Source organism: Myotis yumanensis, unplaced genomic scaffold (genome assembly GCF_028538775.1).
Source record: "Myotis yumanensis isolate MYYU_CA2020_CCGP unplaced genomic scaffold, mMyoYum1.0.hap1 SCAF_17, whole genome shotgun sequence".
NCBI lineage: Eukaryota > Metazoa > Chordata > Mammalia > Chiroptera > Vespertilionidae > Myotis > Myotis yumanensis.
The window spans coordinates 35,853,530-35,871,613 of record NW_027223768.1 but is presented as its reverse complement, the minus strand read 5'-3'; the positions used below and the strand labels follow the sequence as shown (position 1 = coordinate 35,871,613).

Here is an 18,084-nt window from a genome sequence, read left to right as displayed (position 1 = left end):
AAATGCTTGCAACAGAGATATTTATAGGGAAGTGACCAGCACAAACCCAGAGATGCCTGCATTTCAAAAGACCTCTTAGGCCCTAGCTGGTTTGGCTCAGTGGATAGAGCACATGCCCTCATCCCCAGTGGGTGGCGTGTGGAAGGCAGCCATTCAATGGTTCTCTCTCATCATTAAAGTTTCTGTCTCTCCTCCCTCTCTTTTCCTCTCTGAAATCAATAAAAAAATATATTTTTTTTTAAAAACAGACTTCTTAGGTGTTTGTCAGAAAATGAGGAGGTTCAGACTCAGGGAAAGGAGTAAGGTGGAGCAAAAAGGCCAGGCAGTCAAGGTCACAGACTTGCCAGAGGCCAAATAAATCACTTTTTATCTCCTTGGACCACACTGTCTTCATGTGTAAGGTGGGGGTCACAGCTGTCCTACCTAGAATTGGTGTGACAATGCTTCTACGTATCATTACAATTTGTAGAACACGTTACAGGACTTTAGGAGGAAAAAAATTAAAATCATTTTGTGATCATGTCGAATGATAGGATTTCTTGACCCCACAGAAGGGACGAGTGACTTCTCTCTCCCATCCTCTCATCCCTTAGGCTGGCTAAATGCTGGAAAGGGAGTGAGAACATACCTTACCCAGAATGCCCGGAGGAATGATTAATCCTGACCTGACAAGAGGTCTTACCGCCCAGGCATTGTGTCTGAGACCGAGGCAGTGGAGTGCTTACAGAGTATTCTTTGCTGGTTGCCTAATAAGGGTAGGGACCAGGCAAGTACAGCAGTTGCAGGGAGCTCATGTTCTCAGAGCTCAGAGCTCAGGGATACAGGGGCACCTGCCTCACCTCCGAATCCCGGAAGAACTTTCCTGGAGAAATAAATAGGCTCCCAGCTGGGCACTGCCCCCTTGACTTTGTGCCAGCAGCTTAGTGCTTGACCTTCGGAGCATCTTTCATCTAAAGTTTCCAAGCACTATTTCTATCTATAATCCCATTCCTTCATCACTTTTTTAGGATGGTGTGCAAAGGTAGGGCTGATTCTCCCCCCCCCGCCCCCCCGCCCCAGCTTAAGGTGGGAGGAATTGAGCCCTAAGAAGGCTAAATGACTTGCCCAACGGGTGCCTGGGAAGATGGTAAATCTGGTCCTGAATCTGCGATTGTTCATTCAATAAAAGATTTAGCTGAATGCCCTCCACGTGCAGGTTCTCCTCTAGGCGCTGGGGGTAAAGCTGTGAACAAGATGAGTAAAATCTCTACCTTCATGGAACGAACAGTGTGGTGGGCAGAGACAGAGGAGAAAAGATCTGAGGTCCAGTTTAGCACTGTCTGCACTGTCCTCAGCATCCTCTTGAAAGCTTAAGGAGGTCTACGTGAGGATCAAGGTGGGCTTCTTACTACGATAGAATCTTTGTCACCCACTGCTCCAGAGTAGCTTGGAGGAGAAGCTGAGCGGGAGAGAAAGCTCTGTGGAACTGCTTATCTCTGTGCCCGTCTGAATGAAGGGAGTTGGACACACTGCCGCAGGTTTTCTCCGGACCTCCTTGTTTCCAGGATCTCTGATGACATCTAAAAATAAAGGGAATGGCCGAAACCGGTTTGGCTCGGTGGATAGAGCGTCGGCCTGCGGACTGAAGGGTCCCAGGTTCGATTCCGGTCAAGGGCATGTACCTGGGTTGCGGGCACATTCCCAGTGGGAGATGTGCAGGAGGCAGCTGATCGATGTTTCTCTCTCATCGATGTTTCTAACTCTCTCTATCTCTCTCCCTTCCTCTCTGTAAAAAATCAATAAAATATATTTTTTAAAAATAAATAAAAATAAAGGGAATGTGATATTAAAAACAATAATAACAACGAAAGAAAACCTTGCTTGCTTAACCCGGTGTAAGTCGGGAGAGCTCTAAAAATCTGGGATAAGGAGGCGGCAGAGGCCCATTGGGACAGGGGGTCTGCAATCACCTCTCTCCCCAGGGATCCTGCTGAGAACAGGATTGATCAGGATCAGCAGGAACTTTGGCCACATGTGATTTTTGGAAAAGTAATTGCTAAAAGTCCTCATCTGCTAGTTCGTGTGCTTTGTTCACCTTCTAAGAAGCGAGGGTGTCATCTATTTATTAGAGGGAGGCTGAGCAGAGCTCCTGGCTCCATCCACCCCTGGTAACCGAACTCAAGTCAGCGGGGACAGTTTAACCAAGGCTGGGCCTCCAGGTTCTGGTGCTGCGTTCAGGAAGAGCCCCTTCACATGTCAGTGGCTGACGTGTGGCAATGGTCCTGCATGACTCGCAGAAGCCTCTCTGAAGCTGAAGCCGAGAGCAGGGCTCTGGATAAGCCTTCACACCTCCGGCCCCCATATCCTCACCTGCCCATAGCTCTGCTCCTCTGCAGCCAGCATGTGCGAGAGGCAGCACATGCCTTTCTGCGCAGGGTGGGATGGGGCAGGGGGCGGGCGGGGGGGGGGGGGGGGATGCTGATTTGAGAGCCTCAGGTGCTCACTCCTCGGAGGCTAATTCTGTTCCCCTGCAACCTTGCTGTGGCCCTAGGCTCTATCGGAATCAAACGCTGTCTTATCCCTGCCCCCCCCCACCCCCAAAAAACATTAACACTCACAGGCTTTAAACTCACTATCTTTTCTCCTCAGAGGTCCTCTCCCCCTTTGTGTAAAAAGGTCCCACCCTGTTTCACCAACTGCCAGAGCATGGTACTCTCCCCTTCCCTCCAGAAGCTTTGTGGAGGAGGGAGGGGCTTAGCTCCAAGGCCTGAGCTTGCTTGCCTGGCCTGTTGACAACTGCAAGCTGCAGGATTTCCATACAGCTGGAGGCTGGGTATTCTGAGGGGCCTTAGAGGATTGGGCCGTCTCCCATCAGTCATCTTCCTGGTTTGTAAATGTACGTGTTGAGAGTAGGGAAGGGTATGGAGCAGGAGGGAGAGTGGCAGACTGGCAGGCCATCCTCCAGAGCACTCAGATCCGCCCTCCTTTTCCGACCTCTTCTCACCTCCTAGAAGTGAGGTCAAGATGAAAGGATTCTGCAGCGGGTCCCACAAACAGGGAGAACAGAGCCATGAGAGCTCAGAACCTTTTATTTCCAAGTGTCTGCAGTTGTGGGATTTGTGTTGCTTGGTCTGGGAGAGAAGAGCTATGAAGCCTGGGTGTATCTGATATTACTTCCCTACATTGGACTTTACAGGCTGCTGGGGCCTCTGAGGGAGGAAGGGGCCTCTCTGGAATGAGTTCACTTATGTCAGGATTCCGCTGTCAGTTCGGGTCGGGCACCAACTGTCATCCGAACCCTTGTGCTAGAACGAGTATCTCTGGCCGTGGCAGGTGCTGGCTCACCATGACTGCTCTAATTGTTTCTTTTTGTCTGTCTTTGAATCTTTATTCCAGAGATCCAGTTGTCATTGGTATCCAGGGAGCCCTCCTCCTCCTCCTGCTGCCTCTCTACCATCGCAGTTCCTGGTTGTTGCTAAGGTTGCCTCCATGGTAACATGCGCATGCTGTTTACACTTCCATCTGGGCAAGCTGGTCTGAGCTAGGAACCTACCTACCCTGGATGACCACGGTCTCTCGCCACCTGGGGACACCAAACATCGTGACACGTGGTCCAGCTTCCACTCAGTTCCCCCCCGTCCTCTTCCTCTTCTTGCTGCCAAGCCTCCTAAGGAAAAAGGACCAAGACAGAGCCCATCAGTTTCCTCACTGGGCTCCCACAGAAGCAAGGAACAGGAAGTAGGCAGAGAAGCAAGAGTCCCTGATCAGTTGAAGGGGGGCTCCACCTTTGCTCTGACTGAGGGTGTCTGAAGGGCTTGGGAACAGCAGGCAAAATGACAAACACTACAGAACATGCCTTGCCGGCCAACTCGACGGCTGAGAGCCGTGAAAAGGAATTTGGCCTCACAGTCATGGAGCTCAGGAAGCTCATGGAGCTGCGTTCGACGGATGCTCTGATCCAGATCAATGACCACCATGGAGGTGTAATGAATCTCTGCAGTAAACTGAGAACCAACCCTGTGGAAGGTAAAGGCCGTAGGAGGAGTGGGGAGTTGGAGGAAGTGACGAGGGTTAAAAAATAGTGTTTTTCCAGCTTCTAAAGAGGCACCCGGAGCCATGACTGGTGTACCTGTGTCTCGTGGGGAAAGTGTGGTATATGAAGCACTAAAAGGTGGTGAGGCCATAGAGAGCCATGTTCCCCCCCACACACGCAATGTAATGTTGAGGGAATCTGCTATTCTCTGAAAATTATTCTTCCCACCCTTTTCTATATCAATGGACAGAAAGGAGGATATTTATCTCTATTTTGGAAACATTTATGTTAGAGATGCTTTTATCAGTAAATAATCATCAAGTCCCTTATTCTGCATTAGTCTTTTATTGCAACAGGATTTAGATATAATTTCCCCCCACACTGATCTCACAGTGTTAATCTCTAAGGTATACAGTTGAAAATAAGGGGGTGAGTCATAAGGTTTATAACTATAATTGTACCCACCAAATATTTGGATTACTCCTATTTCCTGTCACGGAATTATTGATGACTTTTTCAACCCTGCCTGATGGACTTCTAATGTGGTGGTTCTTAATCTACACAGTACTTAAAAGAAACTGAAATATCCAGCTTTATGCTTGCCTGGCTCAGCCCAGTTGCCCAGTGAGCCAGGGTAATATGAAATTTGCCTCATCAAAAACGGAGAGAGAACAAAACGAACCTTGCGCCTCACTTTTGCCTGGTTTCAGCATCTATGCTACAGGTTCTTGTTGGGTCCTATCAGTCAGGCAGGCCGTGGTTGAGTAGCATGAGATGAAATAAAGATCTTATCCTTTAGATGCCTTCGGCCTCTGAGATATACTATTTCTGAGCCTTCCATGGAGGCCACATCATATTTTTTGCCAATTCTAAGACTCTTTAAGATTTAAAAGAGGGGGAGAGAGGAGGGAAATTTTTATCTCGATATCTGTTCATTGCCCATGATTTGTTTTCTTTGCAATCTGAGAACTGCTCTACATGTTCTCTTTACTTCTAGAATGCAGTTTCCTGTCTTACAGGCTTTGATTCCAATAGCAGCTCTATCATTTACTACCTGGATAACACGGAACAGTTTACTTGGCCTCTCTGAGTCTGCTTCTGCTTCGAAAATGATTTTAATACCTAGCCCATGGAGTTATTGGGATTAAATACTGCAATGCATGTTATAGTGCTCCGGTGTATAATGGGGATTCAGGAAGTTAGCTGTCTCAGCTTAACCTGGAGCCCATGTGTCTGAAGATCTTGCCCGAATATGAGTGCAGTGCATTATTATATCTCTAAGGGTTACTTCATGTAACTGCAACCACTGTCCACTTCTTCCATTCACCTCTTGATGTCAAAAAGAGATATAGTTGGGGAAAACAAAAAGCAGCAAAAAAAAAAAGAGAGAGAGAGAGAGAGATCTGGTTGAGTTGACTGGGCTTAGTTGCTTTCAGGTGGCTCCGTCTTATCAGCTACCTTTCTTATTCTGCCGCTCTTGTAGGAGTATTGACCTTATTAAAGAGAGACTATTCCTGTTGGGTTTTTACTCAGATAATGCACCCTCCAGAATTTAGACGGGATCTCTTCTCCCCCTTCCTATCCTGCTCTTGATCCCTTTGGTGAGTTGTTTCTCTCACAAAGTGAAACTATGGAGTCCAAATAAGCTGGAACCTGGGACCCAGACTTCCTCCCCAAATTTCTAAGTCCTTTGTCATAGCTGCTACTGTTGACTTTCTGATTCCTAGAGAGCTTCCATTCCCAAAGGCCAACGTACATTCTACTTAAATCTCAACGTCAGATATCAAATGTTACAGACAGAATTAATGCTCTTAGATTCTTTCCCAGCCCGGTTTCTGGCTGATAGCTTGAAAGCCTCCTCTTTGGACAGCAGGCGCCTCTGTTGCCACAGACCCTGGTCATGCCTAGAGCCCATACCTCTACCATTGGCACACTTGGCCACTGCCATTCTCCTGCTTCCTAGATCGCAAACACGCAACCTGATTGATTTCCGTGCAAGATTTATCCTGGTGCTGGTAGTTGAGCTGGAGAGTCAGGGTGTCAGAAAACAACTTTTATGAGTAATCTTTTACCCACCCACCCCAAATGCCAACAATGACGTCTTCATGTCTCAAAGGAATAAAGGGGCAGGAAAAGGAACCACCAAATAGCTCTGACACAGGGGTCTTTCCCCAGACATGGGAATGCTGAGCTGTTTAGTTGGACAGGCTGAGAAAAGACCACTGATATCAAGTACCCCATTGAGCTGATGCTATAAAAAAACCAGCCTGTTCACAGAAGACCACACTGAAGTGCCTGACAGCCTAGCACAGTCTTGTCACCTGTGGGAGGCCCCTGTTAGACCAATAATATGAATAAAGAAATTTACCTGGTACTTGAATTCTGTTGTTTGGAAACCAAGGTGAAGTAAGGCTGGGAAGATGGATTCCTAGAGTATGACCCTTCACCTTCGTTTTTTCGTTAGTTGACAGAATCTGTAGTATAGATTGATTTTTTTTTTTTAACCATAGCAACAAAGGGGCCTTATTGAACTTGGAGTTTATTACATTTCTGACACTAACATTATTTATTTTTTTAATTTTATCTTTCAATTACAGTTTATATTCCGTGTTATTTTGTATTAGTTTCAGGTGTACCGCATAGTGGTTACATAATCAAATATTTTACAAAGTGTTCCCCCTGATATTTTTAGTGCCCATCTGGCACCATACATAGTTATTATAGTATTATTGACTCCACTTCCTGTGCTGTACTTTACATCCCCATGACTATTTGGTAACTACCCGTTAGTACTTTTTAATCCCTTCACCTTTTTCACCCAGTCCCCCAACCTCTCCCCTAATCTGGCAACCGTCAGTCTGTTCTCTGTGTTTATGAGTCTGTTTCCATTTTGTTTGTTCATTTATTTTGTTCTTTGGATACTACACATAAGTGAAATCGTATGATATTTGTCTTTCTCTGACTGGCTTATTTAACTTAGCATAATACCCTCCAGGTCCATCCATGTTGTTGCAAATAGTAATATTTCTTTTTTTTTCTGACCAAGCAATATTCCATTCTGTGTGTGTGTGTGTGTGTGTGTGTGTGTGTAAAATCTCACAGCTTTTTTATCCACTCATCTATTGATGGGCACTTGGGATGCTTCTATATCTTGGATAATGCAAATAACGCTGCAGTGAACATAGGGGTACATATATTATTTTGAATTAGTGTTTCAGGTTTCTTTGGATAAATTCCCAGAAGTGGAATTGCTGGGTCATAAGGCAGTTCCATTTTTAATTTTTTGAGGAACCTCCATACTGTTTTCCACAGTGGCTGCACCAATCTGCATTCCCACCAACAGTGCACAGGGCTTCCTTTTCTCCACATCCTCACCAACACTTGTTGTCTGCTGATGTATTGATGACAGCCATTCTGACAGGTGTAAGGTGATATCTCATTGTGGTTTTAATTTGTATTTCTCTGGTGATTAGTAACATTGAGCATCTTTGCATCTGTCTATTGCCACATCTGTATGTTCTCGGAGATGTGTCTGTTTAGGTCCTCTGCCCATTCTTTAATTGGATTGTTTGGGGGTTTTTTTGGTGTTGAGTTCTTTACAAATTTTTTATGTTTAACCCTTTATTGGATGTTTCATTGGGAATATCTTCTTCCATTCAGTAGGTTGTTTTTTCATTTTGTTGATGGTTTCCTTTGCTGTGCAAAAACTTTACCCTGATGTAGTCCCATTTGTTTATTTTTTCTTTTGTTTCCCTTGCCTGAGGAGATATATCAGAAAAAAATATTGCTAAGAGAAACGTCAGAGATTTTACTGCCTATATTTCCTTCTAAGATATTTATGGTGTCAAGTCTTACATTTAAGTCTTTAATCCATTTTGAATTTATTCTTGTATATGGTATATGAAGGTGGTCTAGTTTCATTTTTTGCATGTATCTGTCCAATTTTCCCAGCACCATTTATTGAGTAGTCTGTCTTTACCCCATTGTATATTCTTGCCTCCTTGTCAAATATTAATTGACCATATAGGTGTGGGTTTATTTATGGGCTCTCTGTCTGTTCCATTGATCTATATGTATGTTTTAATGCCAGTACCATGCTGATTTGATTACCATAGCCTTGTAGTATAGTTTGATATCAGGTAGTATGATATCTCCAACTTTGTGCTTCTTTCTCAAGATTGCTGGAGTCTTCGTGTTTCCATATAAAATTTTTGGTTATTTGTTCTAGTTCTATGAAACCACCATTGATATTTTGATAGGAATTGTGTTGAATCTATAGATTGCTTTGGATAGTATGGACATTTTAATAATATTAATTCTTCCAATCCATGAACACAGTATATGCTTTCATTTATTTGTATCTTTTTCACTCTCTTTCTGGAGTGTCTTATAATTTTTCAAGTACCTGCTTGGTTAAATTTATTTATAAGTAATTTTTTGTGGCAATGGTAAATGGGATTGTCTTCTTAATTTCCCTTTCTAATAGTTTATTATTGGTATATAAAAATATACTCAATATCTGAATGTTTACTTTGTATCCTGCTACTTTACTGAATTCATTTATCAGTTCTAGTGGTTTTTTGGTGAACTCTTTAGGTTTTTCTATGTACAATATATGTCACCTGCGAATAATAACAGTTTTACTTCCTCCTTTCCAATTTGGATGTCCTTTATTTCTTTTTCTTATCTGATTGCTGTGGCTAGGACTTCTAGTACCATGTTGAAAAAGAGTGGTAAAACCAGACATCCCTTCTCTTTTTTTCTGATCTTAAAGGAAACACCTTTAGTTTTTGCCTATTGAGTATAAATATTGGCAGTGGGTTTGTCATATGTAGTCTTTTTTATGTTGAGTTATGTTCCTTCTATTCCCACTCTGCTGAGAGTTTTTATCACAAATGGATGCTGGATTTTGTCAAATGCTTTTTATACATCTATTAATATGATACATGATTTTATATATTTTATTTTGTTTATGTGGTGTATTATGTTAATTGATTTTCAGATATTGTACAAACCTTGTATCCGGGAGTAAATCCCACTTGATTATGGTGTGTGATCTTTTTAATGTATTCCTGAATTATATTTGCTAATATTTTCTTAAGGTCTTTTGCACCTATGTTCATTGGGGATATTGGCCTATAATTTTATTTTCTTTGTAGTGTCTTTATCTGGCTTTGAAGTTAGGATAATGTTGGCCTCATAAAATGAGCTTGGAAATCTTCCCTCCTCTTGAATTTTTTAGAATAGTTTGAGAAGGATAGGTGTTAGTTATTCTTTGAATATTTGGTAAAATTTACCCATGAAGCCATGTGGTCCAGGACTTTTGTTTGTTGGGAGTTTTTTATTACTGCTTCGATTTTGTTAGTTATAGTCGGTCTATTCAGATTTTATGTTTCTTCTTTGATTCGACTTTGGGAGATTGTATGTTTCTAGGAATTTAACCATTTCTTCTCGATTGTCCAATTTGTCGGCATATAGTTTTCATAATATTTTCTTATCTTTTGTATTTCTGTGGTGTCAATTGTTACTTATCCTCTTTCCTAACGTGGTTTTATTATTGTAAATTTACACATTCTAGAGGCAGGTGGGACTTAATTTTAAAATTTTAATTCATATAAACCCTTTCTCTCAACAGGCCAAAAGGTGCTAGATTAGTCACCTAAGATCTTACCACAGGTTAAAACACAATGGAATGTTTCATGGTTTCTGACTCACAGTTGTCATGCTAGAGCAGCAACAGGGAATCTCAAATCACAGATAATTTAAGTTTATTTTGTTTATCAACATAAGAACATCCAAACTTGTAGAGAATTTTTATAAGAGTTTATTTGAGCCAAACCATTGACATGCTGGGGAGCGAGATCTCAGATGCTCCAGAGAATGACAGTTCTGCGGCTCCTTTTACTCATTTAGAATTAAGGAGGGAATGGAAGGAAGATTACATGGAGGCGGGAGAAAGCAAGGCAGAGAAATCTCTGTGATTGGATTAGAGGATATATCAGTTCTTTCCCCATAGAACTTTCCCACATTGGTCCTCAGCTGTGCTACCCTTTTGTAGGAAAAAGAAAGATGAGGAGGAGCCAACAGTAGGAAGAAGATCTATGCCCAGACTAGAAAGGACAGAGAAGGGGAGCCTTCACTAAAGAATAAATCATTGTCTCTGGACTTTGTTCTGAGAGGTAAAGACGATTCCTGTTGAATTTGGATCTAGAAGAATGTTGGTGGGAATTATATTTCATGTGCCCTCTGTACCCTACTACTTCTCTCCTCTGCAGAGTTGAGGGTGTGACATGGGATACAGAGGGCTTCCAATTCCTTTGCAATCACATCCAACAAATAATTTAATATCTAGCTGGTGCTGGAGACGCAATGATGAGCACAACTGGCACAGTTCCTTTTTCCATAGAACTTATAGGCTATAAAAAGAATACGCAGAAATTAAGGCAATTTCAGAAATATTGTCAGAGTGCTATGATGGGTGTTACAGGAGTACACACGTGTAGGGACCGAGGCTGAAGTGATTGCAGGGACAGGAAGGAGGCCTAGGAGTTGGAGACAGAATTCCTGTATCATCGGCCTGCCTAGGGAAGCTGTGGCCTGGCCATGCTCCAGGGCAGGGGTTCTCAAACTACGGCCCGCGGGCCACATGCAAATACAAATATTGTATTTGTTCCTGTTTTGTTTTTTTACTTCAAAATAAGATATGTGCAGTGTGCATAGGAATTTGTTCATAGTTTTTTTTTTTTAAACTATAGTCCGGCCCTCCAACAGTCTGAGGGACAGTGAACTGGCCCCCTGTTTAAAAAGTTTGAGGACCCCTGCTCCAGGGTAACGCTACCCTCAATCTTCTGGCTAGTCTAATCATCAAATAGACATGAGACAGATTAGCGAGAGAAAATAACCAAACTTAATACATACATATGAATGGAACCCCACATACAGGAGAGGGTTAGAGACCCCCCCTTGCATGAGAGGTTCAGAGACAGAAAGTGCAATTGAGGTTCTAAGACACTGAGCTAGGGATGAGGTAAGGTGCCTTGGGGCTTCAAAGGGTCATTGCGGGATGATAAGAAGAAAAAATAAAAGTTTGTTCTGCCGTTTGGATAAGTCAAAATGTTACCTCCGATAATCTCTCATATATGGGGAAGCCCCCTAATTCAAGTTCTTCTAGGAAGTTAAAGGGAGGGGCCTAAGTTTCTCCTGAGCCTGAGCTAAAATTGCCTTTAGTTCAAAACAATCCACACACCACAGAAGCACATGTCTGGGTAGCTGTTCTGAAGCCCCAGGTAATTGCTACCACTTACTGAATGTTCCTGGCTGAAGGTGTGAGCATCTTTGCATAAGTACTGAGCATCTACTAGGTTTAGGGAGCTGAGATTCTTTGGGGAGTAAATGGCAGGAGGGGAGAGAATCTATGTATATAAAAGCCTAAGTGACGATTACGACCAGTCGACTGAATGACCAGGTCGCTATGACAACACACTGACCACCAGGCGGCAGACAATCAATGCAGGAGCTGCCCCCTGGTGGTCAGTGCACTCCCACAGCTAACCTCCCGCAGCTGGCCAACCTCCCATGGTCCCTCCCACAGGCCGGCCCTGATAGGCCCCCATCACCAGCCAGGCCGAGGGACCCCCCCCCCCCACCGGTGCACAAATTTGTGCACCGGGCCTCTAGTCTATTGTAAGATAATTAGCCCAAATTTCAATTCTGGTTCATTAACTGCAGAATTTAGGTTAATATCTCCTCCACCTTAAGATCTTAGGGCTCTAACTGTTCCTTTTACCATGTTCTTGAGGCATGTTCTACCATTTTTCCACAGCTGGGACATCCTGGGGTTGTGGCAGATTGGAAATTCTAGTACAGTGGTTGGCAGACTGCGGCTCGGCAAACCGCAGCTCACAAGCCACATGCGGCTCTTTGGCCCCTTCAGTGTGGCTCTTCCACAAAATACCGACTTCTGCGCATGGGCCACGAAGTTTCAATCACACTGTACATGCGCGCCCGCACGTGGTATTTTGTGGAAGAGCCACACTGAAGGGGCCAAAGAACCGCATGTGGCTCGCGAGGCACGGTTTGCCAACCACGGTTCTAGAATTGTCAATCTAGTAAACAAATTTGAACACATAGCCCCAATAAGTGTTCACCTACAGCACTACTGTATTACTATTAGTACTTCTAACACTAATATTACTTACATAAGATATTCAAGAAATAAAGATGTATGAAGTAATATTAAAAGTTCTAGTATTTTTCCAAGCCTCGACAGATGGATGCACACCCACTACTTAGAGACCACTGCTTTAGAGACTGTTAGTGTTGAGGGGGATGTAGGGAACTAGATGAGTGACTGTGGGTGGGACAGATATAAGATGGGCTTCTTTGAGACTTTCTTCTCTATCTCTGTTTGAGAATATCCATTTTTAGGGGCTCATCAATTTCAGGATAGAAGCATAGCAGAGCTATCTCTCTTTCCTCTCGACCTCTGCCCTGTAGCCATCCCCTTGCCCCCTTGCCCCAGTTCTACTAAAGATGCCAAATAAATTATCCTAAAAGCAATTTATGTGTGCATAGCCGCAGAGATTCACAATCTGCAGCGGTCACACTTTGGGCAGATATGTTAGCCCTGGTCTAAGATGCGAGAGAAATTCAAAACAAAAGAGTATCTTGGAGGGAGGAGGGGAGAGGGTGACAGACCGGCTCAAACAGCCAGAAAGCAGCCCTGCTGTGAAGTGAGCCGTTCAGGCAAGCCCAGTAGCTCCATAAAAGGAATATTTAGTACTTGGTAGAGGGGTGGGCAAGATGTTCACAAAACCTGGGGGAAGCAGCATCCACAGCCATATGGTGGATGATTGAGAAAAACGGGAGAGTAAACGTGCCCTCCCTCCGTCCCTCCTCCCTGCAGGGAATTCCACGGTGCATCCTGGGAGTTCTGTCTGGTCTGCGCTTCTGCCTAGGGTTGAATTAGGCCAACAGTGCATGACAGCTGTGGGCCTTCTCTCACCAGCTCAACCCCAGGCTCGGGGAATTCTTTTCTATCCAGCCCCTCCCTGCCCAGGGCTGGACTTCTGGGTTAGCTGGCATGATGCTGCCAGGCAGGGGGCAGAGAAATCTTGACTGGGAGAGCGGCTAAATCTTCCTGAACCTGAGCACCCCCACCCCCCACCCCACCCCTTGCTCTCTCCCCTCCCACCAGCCTGGAACCCTCTGCGCTGCTTTCCTTGGGCAGCTCCGCAGAAGCGGTTGTGAGGTTTGTTTTGATTTGCACCTTCTTGGTGCTGCCTTGCATTGAACCATCGCGGGGGTCAGCTCCTCTTGACCCTGGACTGAGGCTGGTGCTGCCTCTCCCTGGAGGGGGCCCTTCACTCTTCCTGTTGAGCTGTGAGGTGTGAGCACTGGGAGTGTGACCCCGATGGAAGCACCTGCGCGCAGTGTGGAGAAGGCGGCCGAGGAGAGGGCTGTGGGGGCCCTGGGGGAGCTTGCTCTTCCCTCTGAGAGTTGAGTGTTCAAAAGGGGCACAGAGCAGAAGGCCAGATAAGGGGCTGTTCCCTGAGGATGTGCCCACTCCGCAGGGTGTTTTGGAAGAGAATGAGGCCAGGGGCATTCTTCTCCAAGCCCGGCCACCTCCTGCTCGCCCCTGGGGAAGGTGCTTTATCTCTGGGGCTGGAAGGCCAAGCTGCGCGTGTGCTCAGCTGGAGAAGCCGAGGTATGGAAGCAGTTCTGGTTAGCAGCAGGCGCTGGCTAAAGCCTGTGGGTTTCTTTTCTTTCTTTTTTAATATTTTTTTAATTGATTTCAGAGAGGAAGGGAGAGGGAGAGAGAGAGAAACATCAGTGATGAGAGAGCATCATTGATCAGCTGCCTCCTGCACACCCCACACTGGGGATCAAGCACGCAGCCCAGGCATGTGCCCTGATCGGGAATCGAACCGTGACCTTCTGGTTCATAGGTCGACACTCAACCACTGAGCCACACTGGCCGGGCATGCCTGTGGCTTTCTGCATTGACTTGAAGCTACTCCTCCCCGTAGCCCCTTGTCCAGGGTTTACAAGGTAGGACTTGAAGGCCTTCTGATGTCTGTGCTCATGTCCCAGAGAGGACTGTCTTCGAGTCAGCCCAGAGGAACCCCGCCCTTGCGCTGTCTGTGTGGGCGAAGCTCTGGTGAGGTGTCATAACTCAGACAGCTGGGAAGTCCCTCGTGAGGCCAAGCCCGGCCACACCCTTTCTGGGGCTGAGCTGGTTCTGATAAGGGTGCCTCTGCGGACAGTCCTGGGCCTCCTAGGGCAGCTGGCCCCGGCCCTTTCTGCTGGGGCCCTTTCTGCTGGAGCTGGGCCACTGAGGGCTGGGCCGCAGCACCCCGCCCTAGCCCCGGGTCCCAGCACAGCGCCGCACACACAGAGTTTCCATCTCCCGCCAGCCTGGGCAGGGGCCTGTCACTCCCAGCGTGGGGTGGGGGTGATGACTTCACGGCCTGCGAAATTCTTGTCACCTCTCCCAGCTCATGTGTTCAGTCTGGTCCTGGGGCCAGAGCACTCCTCTGTGGGTGGACTTTCCCATGTTCTTGCGGACAAGGTTTCCTCTCATTTGCTTGACATATTTTAGGGGAAACCCTTTTCCCATGTGTCCAGCATTGTCTCCCTTCCAAGTCTTCCTTCCCCCTCCAGGAAGCCATGCGTTGAGCAGCAGTGCAGAGATCGGAGCGAAACCCCTCTCCCGGGCTGGCCAAGTGTGAGTGTGCAATGACGGCTGCTGGGCTCGGGCCGGCGGCCTCTCGGGGGCAGGGAGAGTTGGAATGGAAAGCCCAGAATCGGGGATTGGCCCGGCTCCCGGTCCCACATGGCCTTCTGTGCCATGCCACATGTCGGAGGGAGGATTCCCAAGGCTACTATGCTAATAGCCCAGCCTGCCCCTCCCTGTCACTGGGCATGCTGGGAACTGGGACAGCCTCTTGGCTTCTTAAGGTAGCTATTGAAGAGCTTAGCGTGATTAAGGTGGAGCACACGGATGAGAAAAAGTGGCACAAAGGGAGTACATGGGGGACTTTGAGGGCCTCTGGGTGAGAGCAAGGCCTGACCTTTTTTGTTTCCCATGCTGTGTCTTGTTTCATTTGCTTGGGCCCAAGAAAGGCCATAATGAACCTTTGATTGAATACAACATGTATAGGTTGGACTGACAGACGTGGTGTCACCATCTTTGAGGGCAGAACTGATTCACCCCAACTGTAGGCAGTGGGAACGGGCTGATCTGCTCAGAGGTACAGGAAAGCACCTTGCGGGACTGCCCTGGGTGAATACAGTGGGGTGGCCAACCCTCTCTGTCTGCCTGGGACTGAGGGGGTGTGCTCGGGCATTCCCAGGAGGCGGGAGCTTCCTTGCTAAAACCAGGGAAGTCCCAGGCAAACCAAGACAAGCTCATGGCACGAGGAGGGAGCCTCGGGGGCGCGGCTGCCTCTGCCCCAGCCCCTCTGTGGACAGCTTGGCATCCAGTTGCTTCCTGTGGAGTGGAGCAGCCTTGGTCACATACTCCGCTTGAGTAGTTACGTACACGCCTTAGTTTGCTTATATGTAAAATGGGCTTAATAGGAGCTACCGCATGCGGTTATTTTACATGAGAAGACACAAAAGTACCTAATGAAGCGTCTGACACAGTAATCACTTAAATGTTAGCAAACTTATTTATTGTCATTTATTCAGCTCATTCAACAAATATGTATGCGTACCATGTGTCAGGCACTGCTGCAGATCTAAGGAACAAAGTCAAGTTTCTGCCCTGGTGGAGGGGGACAGACAAACAGTAGATGAATACATTCTGGCATGTATTAGGGGAGAAGGCCAGGAGAGGGGACAGTGAGCAGGGTAAGGGAGATGGGGCGTGCTGAGGCAGAGAAGTCCTAATGTTAAACATAATGGTCAGGGCAGGCCTCACTGTGAAGGTGACATTGGTACAAAGACCTGAAGGAGGTGAGAGAATGAACCCTCCCTAGTGAAGAGGAATCTGAGCAAAGGGAACAGGGGCCCCGAAATAGGAGCATGTCTAGTGCGTTCGGAGACTGGGAGGAAGGCTAGCTTGGCTGGGATCTCCGTGGCCAAGGGGAACATGGTGGGAGTTAAGGAGTGGGGCCTGGGGGCTCCTAGGGGGCCTAATTGGCCATCATATGGTCTTCAGTGCCCAGTTTCACCCCAAGTAAAAGCCACCAGAGGATTCTGAGTGGATGGGCATCATGAGTTGGTTTGGAGAATATCATTCTGGCTACTCTGTTGAAGAGAATGAGAATAGAAGGCAAGGGGGCAAGCAAGGAGACCAGTTAGAAGGCAGTTGTAATAATCCAGGCAAGAGATGATGATGATGATGATGATGATGATGATGATGATGATGCTTTAGAGCTGGATGGTAGCCATGGAAAAGGAGAAAGGAGTAGGCCTTCAATGTATTTTGAAGGTAAAACTAACAGGATTTCCTGACTAAATGGATACAATAGATGAAAGAGAGAGGGAGGGGAGAGGGAGAGCGAGAGCGAGAGGGAGAGGAAGGAGTCAAGGATGATTACACGGTATTAATATAAGAACAGAGAGAGGCAGGGCCACCTCACATGGGTGGCGGTTGCTGTTGTGGTTGTGGCTGTGGCTGTTGCTGGGCCTTCATTAAGCTACTGTGAAGTTCCTTATGATCATTTCCAACATCTGATGTCATGGTTTGCCCTCATAGGCGTGTACTCACTCTTGTAAAGGAGGCAGCGACCACCTCTTTACATTACAAATCCCGTTGCATTGTGAATCCCATTACGTTGTGAATCACTTTATATTATGAATCCTGCCTCCTTGAGAAATGCCCCAAGTAGACTGACAGACGAGCAGAACTCCTGTTCCCTCGAGCAAGGCTGGCCCTCCAGCACAGCAGTCCCAACTTGGCACAGCCTTGCTGCCTCGGGTCCCTGGGGAGAAGGAGCCAGCAAGGCCCTGCCCCTGGCAGCTCTGCTCTGCCTGCCTGGGGATCACGATGCCCTGCCCTGCCCAGGAGCACTCCTTTCCCAGGCCCTCGCTTTCCTTCCCTGCTGGGAGCCTGACTTCTCAGAGCCTCTGGGAAGCAGCCTGCTTGCCTCTAACGCTCTTGCCGAAGCGTGCTCCCCTTTAGAGCTCAGCAGTGCCACCCAGAGGCCAGGGTGGTGCACCTGGGCCCTGGGAGGCAGGAGTCTGGGGATATGACCATCGGGCACCACTTCCCCCACCAGCTCCTGTTTTCCTCCCCTGAACACTAGCAAGTGGAGGGTTCTCCAATCCCAGACTCCCCAAGTGTGGATGCCAGCTCACTCCCCCTTATATCCAGGCAGGGTCCCAAATCTACCTTCCCAGGCAGGTGAGTATCTCATGTACCTCTCTCCTGGTGGCTTTGTTTTTAGGATTAGAGACATGGAGGCTGTCTCAGACCCTGGAAAAAAGACTCCCTTTTCAAAATCATTTTTTGTCTGAAAGTCTTCTTTCAGTCTAACCCACGTCTTCCCTCTTGCTAGTTAGGATAACACTCTTGGGGCCTATTCAGTGGAGATGGAGAGTCAATATTTGCCCTCATGCTACACCCCCCAGCCCTGCCAGGGGATTACCCTGCATGTTGATTTTAGTCTGAAGAAGCTTTCTGGCACCAGTGTCTCCGTTTTCTCCTTGCAGAGTCCTGTCATCTGCTTTTCTTTGCACTCTTTTTTAAAAAATATATTTATATTGATTTCAGAAAGGAAGGGAAAGGTAGAGAGAGATAGAAACATCAATGATGAGAATCATTGATCGGCTGCCTCCTGCAAGCCCCACACTGGGGATCCAGCCTGCAACCCGGGCATGTGCCCTGACCGGGAATCGAACCGTGACCTCCTGGTTTATGGGTCAATGCTAACCACTGAGCAATCCTGGCTGGGTTCTTTGCACTCTTTGAAGCTCTGTTCTCAGATTCTAACCCTCCTCATCTGCTGACTTTTTTCAGGACAAAGGTTGCCCCACCCTGCCTGTGAGGAACCCACCCAACTGTGCAGCCCAGTAACTTCAGTGCCAAGAAGGGGCTAATTTGCTGTTGTGTGGAAACAGCTTGG

The 18,084-nt window shown here is 46.8% G+C and overlaps 1 protein-coding gene across 6 annotated transcripts in view; it reads left to right on the top strand.

Moving 5' to 3' along the window:
* Positions 1 to 18,084, top strand: part of ATP2B4 (ATPase plasma membrane Ca2+ transporting 4) — a 96,293-nt gene that overhangs the window by 42,728 nt on the left and 35,481 nt on the right. For all 6 annotated transcript variants that reach the window (XM_070396706.1, XM_070396704.1, XM_070396710.1 and 3 more), the window contains exon 2: positions 3,376 to 4,005. In XM_070396706.1, coding sequence (XP_070252807.1) covers positions 3,813 to 4,005 — 193 coding nt within the window. In that variant the 5' untranslated portion in view covers positions 3,376 to 3,812. The remainder of the gene's footprint in view (positions 1 to 3,375; positions 4,006 to 18,084) is intronic.